At 40.2% G+C, this 14,204-nt stretch overlaps 1 protein-coding gene across 1 annotated transcript in view; it reads right to left on the bottom strand.

Annotated features, from left to right (window-relative positions):
* Window positions 1-5,730: 5,730 nt before the first annotated feature.
* The window catches only part of LOC124141869 (cubilin-like), a 29,651-nt gene continuing 21,177 nt past the window's right edge, over window positions 5,731-14,204 (bottom strand). The window contains exons 15-20 of the mRNA XM_046510039.2: window positions 12,641-12,762; window positions 12,323-12,475; window positions 10,273-10,351; window positions 9,193-9,317; window positions 8,620-8,781; window positions 5,731-7,071 (exon numbers count right to left, since the gene is read on the bottom strand). Of these exons, the coding sequence (XP_046365995.1) occupies window positions 6,665-7,071; window positions 8,620-8,781; window positions 9,193-9,317; window positions 10,273-10,351; window positions 12,323-12,475; window positions 12,641-12,762 (1,048 nt within the window). The 3' untranslated portion in view covers window positions 5,731-6,664. The remainder of the gene's footprint in view (window positions 7,072-8,619; window positions 8,782-9,192; window positions 9,318-10,272; window positions 10,352-12,322; window positions 12,476-12,640; window positions 12,763-14,204) is intronic.

The following is a 14,204-nucleotide window of genomic DNA, read 5'->3' as shown; positions in this document are numbered from 1 at the left end:
TTGCATAAATATGACAATCTTGCATAAATACCACGCACGTTACCCGTGACGATCCGGGTAGAATTTTACGACTATGCTTGTCGAAAGAGGCGACTAAAGGGATCGGGTGGTCCGGCTCGCTGACTTCGTTGATGCATGTCTGGTCCAGACTGAATTATTTACATACAGCCGAGTCCGAGAATATTGCTGAGTGCGGCGTTAAACAACAACAACAACAACAATGCACTTTCTACACACACGCAAGTAAACACCGATACCTGGAAGATGATATTGTCACAACAAGTTGTACCATTGTACATGGTTCCTAATCGCGGTCACAACAGCGACATTTGATCTGTGCTCCGCTTGGTTCTCTATCCACAACCAACACAAGAGAGAACCTAATAATCCAAATATCCGTCAAGTATGTGATCAAATTGTATCGTTGGCTCACAACAATGTGCGTATAGCCACACCAAAATATATCCTTGGCATGAATTGTCCGCTCACGCATACGGGTTTTCTCATATCGCCCACACGCCAATTCGCCTACGGGTCAATATGCCTACAGGTTCTATATATGTAGGCGATTAGGCATACCCCTATGCCAAAATATTTACTGCCCCTACATGTCACTAAAGACATTTTTTTAAACATTTCACACGTACAGTAGATAACACAACAGAAAATTAGAGTTCCCACAGCTTTATCTCACTGTAAAAAGCGATTAAAGAACTGCTTTTGATCACATTGTCAATTACATGCATATCGATATACAAAAATAGAAATAGACATGTGTACCTCACACACATAAGTCCCGAAAAGGGACAGGTCAGCCGAAATTGCTGGGGCAGAAGGCGACATCTTAAACACTAAAAGCAACAACAACAATTTGTTTTTCATTTCAATGTGGCAAACGTTCAGCGAGTTGAATACAGTTGGTTGGTTGGTTTGTTGTTTAGACAAAATGAATGCATTTGACAGTTTATGAATTTATCAGTCAAACTGATGTTTGTGCTGTATGTATATATGTTGGACAGTCTCACTAAATTCATTATATAATCTACATTTAATATTCACATTTTGATGCAAAATCACACATTGACGGTTTCGAGTCGGAAGTGACTGGTCCTGAGCAGCAAACATAAAGCCTCTTGTTTCACTTTTCAGGCGAACCGACTTCATCCAAGCGAATGACTCTGCAGGGTTGCTGATTATCCCATCACCTGGGCATGAACTCCATGCAGTGGTCGTTCAGATAGTCTCTCCTTGAAGAGGCACTTCACTTTCTGTACCGTCCAGCAGTACAGAACCATCTACAAATCAACACTGACATTTAGATTATGTCCCACATCCTTGGCTCGTTTTATAAAACTGTGGAATGCCTTGTTTTCATCGTGAGTCTTGACATGATTCACCAGACAAATAAATGTGTGCAAAAGTGCACAAAACAATTATATCACGAAGAGCCCAAACGTTAATCAAACCACGCCCTCCCATAATGATTGGTAAATATAAGCGATTGAGGGAAAAGCGAGGGTGGTGAGATCTATTGTCTGACATGATTCTTCGTGTGAGGGTGTCAGTACCCTGAATTTCTTGTTTCGTCCAATCAACAACACCAAAAGAATATGAAAGGACGGGTACAGCATAGGTATTTGTGGCTATGACTTTATTGCAAGCGTTTAGCTCGGAACTCCAGATTTTCTTAAGTCTACATTTGTACTGTGCATTTCAAGTCCACGTAAGGACCATATACAAGCTCCTGCAACGGTACCAGACCATCAACATTACAGATGACCGATCACGAAGTGGAAGACAAAGGGTCATCACCCGACGTCAGGATCGTCAGATTGTGCTACAGCATCTTCAAGATAGCTTTGTTACTGCTGCGGAAACTGCTTGACAGACCATGGGGACACACCAGCGACACATTAGTGCGGACACCGTTCGTCGACGACTGACGAGCAGACACCTCCACTGTCACAGGCCACACCGAGGACCCATTCTGACACCACGTCATTGGCGGCACTAGCAGTGGAGAAGAGTCCTTTTCTCAGACGAGAGCCGTTACTGTATCTAAACAGCAGGTGGCAGAGAAAGAGTTCGGCAAGATACTTGTGTTGTTGAGAGAGACTCGTTGGGTGGTCCGAGCATCATAGTGTGGGGTGGAATTGGTCTTACACAGAGGTTGTGCCCTGTGTTCTTCCAGAACATTGGTCCAAGGAGAGGCAATGGTGTCACAGCAGCTCGGTAGATTGATCAAGTCTTGAGACCACACGCCATACAACATTTGGCACATCGACGGAACCACGAACTTCAGCATGATAACGCCCGTGCCCACACTGTGAGAGCAACAAGAGACTTCCTCCAGCAGAATGGCATCAGAACCATGCAGTGGCCTGCCCTCAGTCCCGATTTAAATCCCATTGAGCACCTGTTGGACGAGATTCAAAGACGGCTGAATGACGTCCGACCAAGGCCAACAACTGCATCTGAACTGCGTAAGGCGTTTCACAGAGTGTGGTCTCAAGTGCCTATGGCCTTCATCAAGCGCCTCATCCATTCCATGTATCGACGTTGCACGGCGGTCATCAATGCACATGGCGGACACACGAGATACTGACTTGTGATGCCATTTTCTCAGAGACTGGTGTTGTGTTTCACATTAAGAACATTTGATTTGATTTGAACACTTTAATTTCAACCTTAATGATCAGTTTAGCCAAGTTTCATCTTTTTAATATGTCTCAAAGTATGTTTACAGTGATTGGACAAATAAGGTTTCTCATATATCTATCCATGACGTTTCTTTTGCGGTTCAGTATATATAAGTACCCATTGTGTATTGCAGCAGGTGTAGGCCGTTAGATGAGTTATATCAAGTCATTTCTTTTTAGCGATTATGTTGACATAGCACGTCCCGCCCACAGTGTAAACACTGAGCAGTAGCAGAAACCGCCATCTTGTTTGAACAAACGGCTGGTTGGGTTCAAGTCTTTCATACACAGATTACAAATGAGAGGAACATTATTTGTACCTCGCATAAAATATTTCCAGATAAATTCAGATTCTAGATATATCTTTTAAATAGATATAAATGTTACCTGTATCTGTCGTACGTGTAAACCCGAAACTTCATATATATTAAAGTAAAAAATGTTACAATTATATTAAAAATATAAAGATGAACATATGTAAAACGCAGTTGACACTGAGATCGGCGGCCCAAATAATAGAGCACATACCCCAACGAAACAACGTGTTTTCATAATGGCCTCTCGTCTTTGCCGACAGCTCTCCTTAAAAACTAATGATGTTATATCACCCAACAATGTTCGATAAGGCCTGTGTAATGTAATCCTTATTCACGTGTACACGCATGCCTGCCTTCAGTTTGTACAATTCTGCATTAAAAAAAAACAATTTCGTATTACAAGATAAATGTCCCGTTATGACCTATTTCATCATCAAGGTACATGTAAAGTCATGGTTGTCCGCGACGAGATCCGGTAGCGACAAATACGCTGAAACGCGACTGTGTGACAAATGAGTGTTACATTAACACACCCCGACATGCCTGACATCCGGTTTGTGATGCAGTGTTGGGTGTTTGTCTTGATGTTGTGTTCTTTAAACTATCTCTAAGAGGCTGTGCTCAGGCGGTGTTAATAAAACAGGCGTCGTTGGTTGAGTGAGTAAGTGAGTAAATAAGTGATTCAATTTTCAGGCCATATCATAGCCGGAGAACAGACATAATTACTTTCGACAAAGTACTTAAGCTATCACCGAGAAAACAAAATCTCGAGAAGATTCTAACTCATAAGTTACAGCAGCCAGGAGGTCAGTCACAACGAATTTACCACTTGGTAGACCCTGCCTGGTAGATTGCACGAAGATGCTGAAGATTAGTAAATATCACTAATTAAATTAGTAAAATACGCTACTTCAGCCACACTGTAACATGTTTATATAAGAGACATTTTTAGGAATGTGTTTCAGTCCTAAACGGTATGCACATTCGGTGTGTTCTATCTTAACACGTTTAGGGTCTAAAGCCACGAAATGATCTATCGCCTCATAGACTTAACACCACCTAAACGCAACATCAAAATGCTCCAAACATGTTATGAATTTAAATACAATTAAACATGTTTAGAATTTAAATACATGGTTGAAATGACATTTGAATGTGAAAGAACTACTATTTAATTTCATTTATGCCAAGAAAGAAATATTTTAACTAGCATCTTTGATCAAAGATGAGCCTTTTTGATCCATGCATTGTGTTTCTAAAATAATGATTACTCCCTGTTGTTTTTTTGCGAGCTCCAACGATGAGCGTGAGTGACCCGCAAATGTGAAATGTGTGAGAATTTCTGTGTTACCGGCTGAGCACTAATCTTCGGGTATAAAATATTGTTTTTTTGTTTAATATATTATCATGTAAAAAGCGCAAGGTTTTGGAAATATATCAACTTTATTGATAATTCATTTTGCATTTTTTAACCAGCGTGTAGTTCAAGTTTCGAACATCTTTGAGTGCTCAAAATATATGTTGAAAGTATTTCTAATGACTTCAAGTATTGTTATATCGCGTAAATGGTATAAGTATTCTTTGTTGATCCAAGAAAATGTTTATTTACCGTAAATGTGAATTTTCGAGCGAGTTTTGAATTTAGGGAGAAATCCTTGTTTCAAAATGTAATGTAAACTTGATTGTGGTAATTTTGAGATGAACATTATGAATGTTTGAATACATTAATTTTCAAGAACTGTAATTGATATATTTCCTTTATTATCACTAAGGAGTATATTTATTTCATTTTTAAAACCGATTTAATGTTACGAAGGACTCGGCCAGTTGAACACTATCTTCTTTGTTTGTCTGTAAGTCAAATATGGATAAGATGTATAATATATATTGAAATTATATGTGCAATTCAGAATCACATATATATACCACCAGGACGGACAACGTCCTTGGTACAATATTAACAAAAATGTACAAATAAACCAAGCTAATGGTTACGAGGAAAACTGACACGTGTGACAACAGTAATCAACAGTAAATAATGTCATTGTGGTTTGTCTGATTGGCTCCATGGTATCCATTTTACCTACATTCAGAATTTTACATGTGTTCTTCCACTCATCAGTGAAGATTGATTAAGTGACTGTAATTTCATCGCATTGAGTAATAACTTTGATAGCTGGACAATAATAGTATTACAATTTGAGGACATGAGCTGTACAAACGATTCCAATGACGGATTAGAGAAGGGTTTAGGTTGAATGTATTTCATTCTTAAGTTAAGTAATAGCATGGCACATAAAAAGTGATATTCATTCTCAACTAATATAATACAATAGCGAGCTCAATATCTGCACAGGCGGCTCTCCTGGTCAACATCGATAATCGGGCATATTTTACCAACTGTCTAGGCAAAGGTAGGGTCGAAGTGGGGTATTGGACTCAGGAACGCCAAGTGCCGGCCCGGCGCCCTCAGCCACCAGACTCCCTTCCTCTGCGGACACAGGGACGCACCACACCACAAACAGGTTGACCAATTCGGTCGCCTCTTACGACCAGCAATGGGGTGCTGGGGACACATTCTACCCCGCGTCCTTACGGGGTCCATGCAATCAATGACAATGGTAGTTCCAGCGTTCCTTGCAAAACATTTGCCATGAATTTGATTCTTGATTACCTATGCTCGTGGATGCCTCAAAGTAAAAAAAACAAATGTGTTCAGTGTTATGTTGTACTTTCAGGCTCAATACAATATGGAGACACCCGTTACAGATACAGGAACGCGCACATGCACATGCACGCGCACATGCACGCGCACATGCACGTGGACTACATGTAAAATATGTGTATGCTTCGTTACCAGCTTCATAAACATAGAGATAACACAAACTCCATTTATCATTTGATATACAAAATAATTTTATAAGAAAAAATAAAAACAATTAAAAGTATATGCTACAACAACCAACGGGAATTTCAAAGGTTTCTCATCGTGGTCATTTTTTTATCACCCAATCATAATTATGACATGCTTGTGGCATGATTGTGATCAATCTCATTAAAATCAGACTTTAGTTCTCGCTACCGCTAAACAAAGATCTGAGGGCATCCCAGGAGGGGTCATGTCAGAACGACCTTTCATCCGACCAATCAAAGCGTCGCTTACCAGATCATGGAAGTGACAGTCGGAATGTGCTTTCTAATCATGCATCCTCGAAAACTTTAACACGGGTATTCCGAACGACAGTTACGGGTTTAACGACTGAATCCATACAATCTAGACCATCTATTACCCATTCCAGAATGTTTTTTGGTTCAGGTTTAAAATTTTTAATCGAGAATTTGTCAAAATATGTTTCGAAGCGTAGTCGCCAATTTGAAATTAGTGCCGTAAAGCACGAGAAAGCTGCCTTCTGATTGGTCATTGCATTGGTCGGTTAAAGTTCAAGCAAGGTCGGCCTGACGCGATCCGTAATGGGATGTCCTCAGATCTTTGTTTAGCGCGCGGTAAAGAGGACTAAGATCTGATTTTAATGAGATGTGATTGTGATAGTCTGTATTGAGTACTGATCGGTTGGTGAATGTCCGTTCACTTACAAAACGTGGCTTCTGTTCCTTGGTTATGCACAGTTCAACAATCAACAATCAACATCACACATGTACATCATGTGAAACTGTGACCCGACTCGGACCTGCTGGGTTATCTATCCCTTGATATGAGGCACCGCTAGGGGATGACGCCACAACAGGTTGTATATCTGATAGTGGAACTGCCTGACAGTAGGGTGGGGGGTCATCCTTCACGACTTCACTGTAAGCTGGGGGTGGAGTAAACATGTCCGGCTGGGTAGTAGCCGTAGTTGGTGGGTAGTTGGGGAGGGTGACAGTGTAGACGATGTTCAGGTTGGCTTCAGGTGATCTGTTCCCTTGCGACTGGTCATTGGTTGTAGATTTTTTCCTTGAGCAAATTGCACAGCAGCAGCAGGTTACAATTGCCACGCCCACCATGCCGCCGAATATCCCTCCCATTATGGCTCCAACGTTCGGTGTAAAAGACGCTGTACAAAATAAGCAACACGAAAAGGAACTTTAAAATATAGACGAGTAACGCACTTATTAAGTTCATTGAATGTTATTGCTCCGAAGTTCCTGGACACAGAAGCTGAATAATAAATTATATTCACGTTCAAGGTGATTTTTTATTATTGCTTGTCCTTAGAACGACTGTCACATATATGCGTGTAACATGACCTTAAAAATCCTCAAATCCTTAAATTATTGCAAAGTATTGTGGTTTCATGACCCTATTGTGTTCTGTTACAGCATGCCATGCACCTATACCTTCAGACAACGTCCACATGATGTCAAACCTAACCTATCTGATGTTCTTAGGTTCTTTAGCTTGCTTGTGAAGCTAAAGTTTAGATGAGGTGAGGAGAAATGGGGTTAAACGTCGCGTCCAAGATTATTGCACGTATATAGCGACGTGCATGCACGTGTGTGTGTGGCTGCTTGTACTAGTCCGGATTGATGCCGATTTATAGTGCTAGCTCACTGAGATACCATGCCGCAGTTTAACATGAATACCCCACTCAGACACAGTATACTGACTCCGAGCCGACCAGTCCTTGTTTAAGCCCCCTAATGCCAAGCGCCAGACAGGGTAACAACAAGTACCACCTTTTAACGTCTTTTGGTATGTCGCGGTCGTGGATCGAACACCGAACCTTCCGCTCTCCGGGCGGACGCTCTACCACTAGACAACGGAGGCGGTCTTAAAGTTAAGGGGAGATCTAGAGGTCCACATGTATGTCTTGCTGGAGAAATGTTTGCACCTAAGGTAATACTATACTCATATTTGTCATTGTATTACACTTAACGAGCCATTGATACCAGCGGAGTATATGCGTCAACTGCCAATAGTTCATCTTCTCGGTGAGGGACGGTGGGGTAGCCTATTGGTTAAAGAGTTTGCTCGTCACACAGAAGAAACAGGTTCGATTCCCCACATGGGTACAATGTGTGAAGCCCATTTATGGTGTCCCCCGCCGTGATATTGCTGGAATATTGCTAAAAGCGGCTTAAAACCATACTCACTTACTCTTCTCAATTACAACCTATTGACAATTACACCCACTACAACCCGTGACACAATAGTCTCAAACGATGAAACAGTGTATAACTGTTTAGATGAAGGCCGCTATGTCAGTCATGTACACGTGTGAGACGCAATGACGCAATGTGAAACGAATGGACACTGGTCTAGTAAACATAACCAGGGTGAATATGTGACAGCTAGTTTAGTCACTCTGGCCACCGTGCCCCGCCCCTCCGCCTCCATGGTCAACCCCTACCCTCACATTCCTTAGTCATCAAAACACATTGTATGTATAATGTTTAACCCCAAATGTTCTGCACAAAGTACTTAGCATACTGTATGGTGCAAAATACGCGGCAGGTATTAATCAACACGAATACAGTGGAAATGTACAATGACTGAGACGTGACATCAACCTTATAGTAGGGATGCTGATTGATGAATCTCATTCGTCCTGTCTTAATAGATTCGATGTACTTTGAAATGAATGCATGACTTAAAAACTTACAGGAAGATGTTGGCTCGCCGGCAGTGAAGGCCAACTTGAATCCTGTGAAGGTGCTCGAAGCATCGGAGAGGAATCGAACCTTCATACTCCTCCCGGTACTCTGTGTATCTGGTCCATCCGATCCACACCATCGACCAAGCGAGTGTTCATATGTTCCCCTGACTGTGACAAGAATAGAACATGTGTGTGATATTGTGAGAATATTGTTATACTTACAACAAATCACATCAGTTAATGTTACAGACATATGCTAGGACGTTAAGTGCGTTAAGACATTACTCTTAACATACACTTGGGAATGATATTTAGTTATTACCGAAGACTATTTCATAATTTATTTTTTAGTGCAGAGTGGGAGTAAAAACCCGAAGTGACTCAAGTTGTTAAAGTTTCCTACTTTGCCAAATAGGATGCAGCTCAAACGATCAGGTTTAACTTGGGTTAACAGCGTTTCATTGCAATAATAAAACGACACCTGTCCTACAAATACAGTCACACTTGTCAACCTAGGGACCCTGATTCGTGTGAATAAAACACTTTCTAGGAAAGCCCTGACTGGGCGTAAGTCATTACCGTCATAGAGCTGCACATAATCAAAGGAACACGGGCTGTCTTGCTCAAGGTAGAAATACACCTCTTTAACATGGATTACATATCCCTCAACATCAGTGCTGATTGTCCATGAACAGTCCGAATTGCTGAAATGAAAACACTAAATTATTATTTATTAAAATGTAGCACAACAAAACGAATTACAGCATGATCTGAGAGTTGTTCGTGACGCAATGCCACAAGTTTGAAATTGCTCCAGAGGATTACGTTAACTGGGAGACTTTCTAGTGCTGGTGTTAAAAAATATTACAGTCAATGATGTAATACTATACTGCCACAATCTCATTAAAATCTCGATGCAAAAAAAAAATTAATCGAAGTTTAGTTAGTTTTGTTGGTTGGGCATAATGCTTAATGTTTGATTGTATGTTAAATTGTCGAAAACGACTTCCGAAAAACAATATTTTGCGTTTGCCAAAGGAAGATATTGTTAATTGTATACTTTGTGTTTCACTGCTCAATGCATTATTATAAATGGCCAAAATGATTATCATGGGGTTGAACTTTATATATAACAGTATGTCAAAAGTCAACTACACATATGTTAAAAATGCAATTGAAATGCATGAACAGGCGGGTCAAGTGTAATGGTTTCTCCATTGTTTGGCTGTTTACAAGGACCCAAATGGGTTTGTTGTATTTGCAAAAAATATGTCAGTGCTTAACTGGTGCTATACTGCTTTCCTAGTTGGTATATTTCATGTCCTCGATAACTTGGAAATATTCGGTGGTCGTTTGTTTGTGTGAGACATGTGTCAGATGAAATGGTAAACTGTGCAAACAAATATATGCAAAATATACCATACCAGCTTTGCCTTATGTTGTTTTACGCGTAAACTACGATGTACTTGGATTCTATTGGTCATTGACGTTTAGATTCATGTCCATGTAGACTACAGATTCGTATGTCATTTTTACAATTGAAGTAAATGATAAACACGATGCCTAGATAAATTCGCAGTTGGCCTATTGCTCTCGGAATGCAGTTTGACGTACCCCTGTGTGGCCGTGATAATCGTAAGACGTGTAGTGCATACTCACTCGGGATAGTCCAAAGGATAATTCGGTGATTCAATATATTTCGTGTCATATCCATAAATCCTTTCCTCTGTGCCACATGCTGAAACATTGAATAGTTACACAGTACTGGATGGATTCATTAGTATAGTCTTGATTGTGTGATGATGTGGATGCCCTAGGAGACACGGGTCTGTTCAAACTGAGAGGTACAACAAAGAAGGGGTGTGGTAATAACCTTCCATAAGAGTTAAATATCTAGTATCGCTGCTTTCGTATAAAAAATATGAGAATTAATATTTTTATTTAAACATTATCGACGTGATGAAATGTGTTGACAAAAAAGATGATTAGATTTCTTCTTTTCAATAATTTCATGTCGAAAAACGTTCATAATATTAACTTTTCAACAGGGCAACAATGGACCTTGTTGTACCACCTTCGTTGGTTCAGTTGTAATTAATGATGTGCAAGTTTTAATGTTTGCCACACTGTCAGCTGGGCGTAAACTGGCTCATGACACTGCCTCGTGCCCTGGCTTTATGTCTGACACCAAACTCCAGCGGTCATCATTGTTCAATGTGAGGTCATTTTGTGTTAGAGAATTCGTGGCATTTCATTCTCTTGTGATCTAATGACACTCTCTAACCATGTATTGTCTGGGTGTATGTTATCTCTTATTTGTTCCTGACAATATTTTTGTATTGAAAATGTAACTGTATTTATGATTTTCAAACATTAGTGAATTTATATTTACATTCAGATATTTCTCATGTATTTATGGTCGGTTTTGCCTCATTAATAATTGTACATAGCTTCTTGTGAATTTTTAATGCTACTGTTGGATACCATATGTTCAGCGCTTTATTTTGATGCTTACTTCTTCAGTTTAGATATAGTATTTGGTTTGCTAATCGTGTTTTCCCCGTGTTTATAAACACACGTTATCTAGGTGTCCCTGTCAGTTTTATTCCCGGCGGTCCAGGGAATATGTCCCCTCCGACTTCCGAGCCCTATGTATTAACGTCTTTCTGGATCTCGTTTTTGACTCTCCAGACTTCGGTAAAACGTTTACAATTGTCTCGCTATTGGAGTGGTCGCTATTGAACATAGGGTTTCATCAGTGGGTTCGGTCGGGTCTATGTCGATCTAGATTCTCACTTAGTCTGGTTGCACCGAACTAAACCTAGTTACTAGGGTTTGTAATGCTCAATATTTCTAGTAATTCACGTGTGTACTTGTGCCAGTCTGGACTAACGCCAACTTTTACTTCTTGCCCATTGAGATCTATGCCGCAATTTAACATTAATACCCCATAGCCACCCAGACACAGCATTCTCACTCTGACCCGACCAGTCGATTTTTTTATGCTGAGCGCCTTAATGCCGAACGCCAGGCTAGGTAACAACACGTTCCATCTTTTAACACCAGCCTTCAGCTCTCCGAGCAGATGCTCTACCACGAGACGACTGAGGTGGTCTCCATAGAATAGTATTAAACACACAAGAATAATTCGTTTAGAAGAGACATATCCACAAAAGAACAGTCAACACCTATGTGGCACATATTATAATACAATAGCGTATTGATGAATGCAACTCTTTTACATAGAAGAACATAATGGAATGATCAATTGTAGTTAACATCGTCATCCAAAGAGAAATTTAATCAAGATTTAACATGACGCACAAATGTAGAGATTGGAAGCAGAAAATAATTATACTGCATCCCAAGGGACACACAGTAATATAATTCATTTTACCAACAGCGCATCCAGTGCAGTTATGGGCATCTGTCATTTCATCCATCAATCTTGACCTCTGTCCACTTATTCAATCCCGGTATTTATGTTAACACACAGTACACTTCACCATTTCATTATTTGACAGGACCCTCATGGTGCCGGTAAGGAACCTTAAAATTATTATTGGGGGTCCTCTGAACCCCCACGTTTGTAAGTTAAGGTTTATGTTTATACACATATGTTGAAGTTTAACTGAAGGGCTGTTTGTGTTTCATGAATCGTTTGGTTAATGTTAAAGAGGAAGCATATGAACACTATAGAAGTAAGTACCTAACTTCCGCCGCGCAGTGTATTTCAAAGAAAATCCTCTGCCTGTGCCAGAGCCGTCAGTGTGGAAGGTGATGGTCATGTCGTTGTTTGAGCTGACGACGTCCCTGGTGCCACTACAGTATTTACCCAACTGAGTGTCATAAGACGAGGAGCCTTGAATAAATATATTGATAGATTTTAAGATTTAACATTCTTGTATTGAATCAATTGGAAGCTAATAATACAAATAATACAAATTGTTTATTTGCAAACCTATTCAACACAAAGAGCATGATGGTTATATTTAAGCACTTTTATACACTTGAACATTGTGCTTACCGTCACTGAAAAGGAGATAGTCTTTTGCACAGGTGGCTTCATATTCCACAGAAAGAACCTGAATTTCAACTCTTATTTTATATCCAACAGATGCAGTAATTGTCCACGTGCAGTCCATGTTGCTGCAAAGAAAGATCTAAATCATGAACATATAATTATAAGAGTCAATAAGTTCAGATTTTCATCAGATTTACAAGTTGGGAGAACATAACTACTTGGCACTTTTTAGGGTTGGTCATATGGATTTTTTTTGTGGATGGAATAAACGAAGTTGCTATCCGTAAAGAGTGACATGTATTCACAGAACAAGACACGAAAACTTGCGACAACCCATCATTTAACATCACTCTTCCTCTTCCATTTGTTCTTCACACATTGTACCCATGTGGAGCGAAACACTGAGCTACCCTAACATTCCTCACTGATACTAATTGCCACCTGATCGTGATGTTGCTACATACTTGGATCAGGGTAGCCTAGTGGTGAAAACGCTCACTCGCAATGCTCAATCTCTGGCTTCGATTCCCCCATGAGTGCGATGTGTGAAACCCTGATATAGCTGAAATCTTCAAGGGTCATTAAACCTACTTACTCAACCATTGTTAGATGTATTGACATATTGTACACTGTTTGAACATCTTGGGACAGATGTCCTGCACAATTTGAACTTCTACCCTTGTAATCTCACCCAGTCATGTTCTCGTATTCCCTCGTTTTTGCTCGGAGACTATTACAGCTATTGAATAATTGGGATCATCATCACAACACCTGCCATACGCTGGAAAAAGGATGTAAAGTTTTACCATCCCTGGTGAGAAACGTTATATTGGTGTACCATGGTTTTGCTGGAATATTGCTGAAGGCGACGGCAAACCAAACTTACCCACTGCCCTTCCGCCCCAAGGCAGTAACAGCAGCTGGAGGTAATTACTTGGAGAGAAACTATGAATCGAACTAACGTACATGTTTACCCATGGACTAAGCGCCAATTAATTAGGATCAACATGTGTTTATCTTAGTTTAATTTCGATTGAGGTATTAACAACAAATAATATCATACCATTTATCGTCTTCCCGAGGAAAGGGAGTCTACTGACTACCAAAGTCCATAACTATGAAATTTACGGAGTTACATTTTGGTTGGACTAACGACTCTATGCATAGTCCAATCAAAATCGCTTTACGAAATCAACACCCGGTTCGTAAACTGTCGTGCAGATTTCGGTCGCTTGCAGGATTGGGCAAAACATGTGTACCGCCAACTCGGCATCAACAGAATGATAATTTCCAAATCTTTTCATTTATTGAAATCAAGGTGTTCATGTGCGTTGATGCAAAAGTAAGACCCGTCATATTACAATATAGATTTAGTTATCGTTAAGATCGTCTTGACTGGGCGCCGCTATTTTGTTTGAAGCAAATGTAAGCTATATAAGAGGTAGAATCTGATTGGTCAGTAGGAAGGACATAAAATTGGACATAACTCGTAATACCCACTGATGGCGGAACGATCGAGCCCAGAAATTCCAGCCAAGTTCGGCAAGGTTGGAAGGTTTATCCACTT

This window comes from Haliotis rufescens, unplaced genomic scaffold, assembly GCF_023055435.1.
Source record: "Haliotis rufescens isolate VD_foot unplaced genomic scaffold, xgHalRufe1.0.p SCAF_7, whole genome shotgun sequence".
NCBI classification, from domain to species: domain Eukaryota; kingdom Metazoa; phylum Mollusca; class Gastropoda; order Lepetellida; family Haliotidae; genus Haliotis; species Haliotis rufescens.
This window is presented reverse-complemented; position numbering and strand designations above follow the sequence as displayed.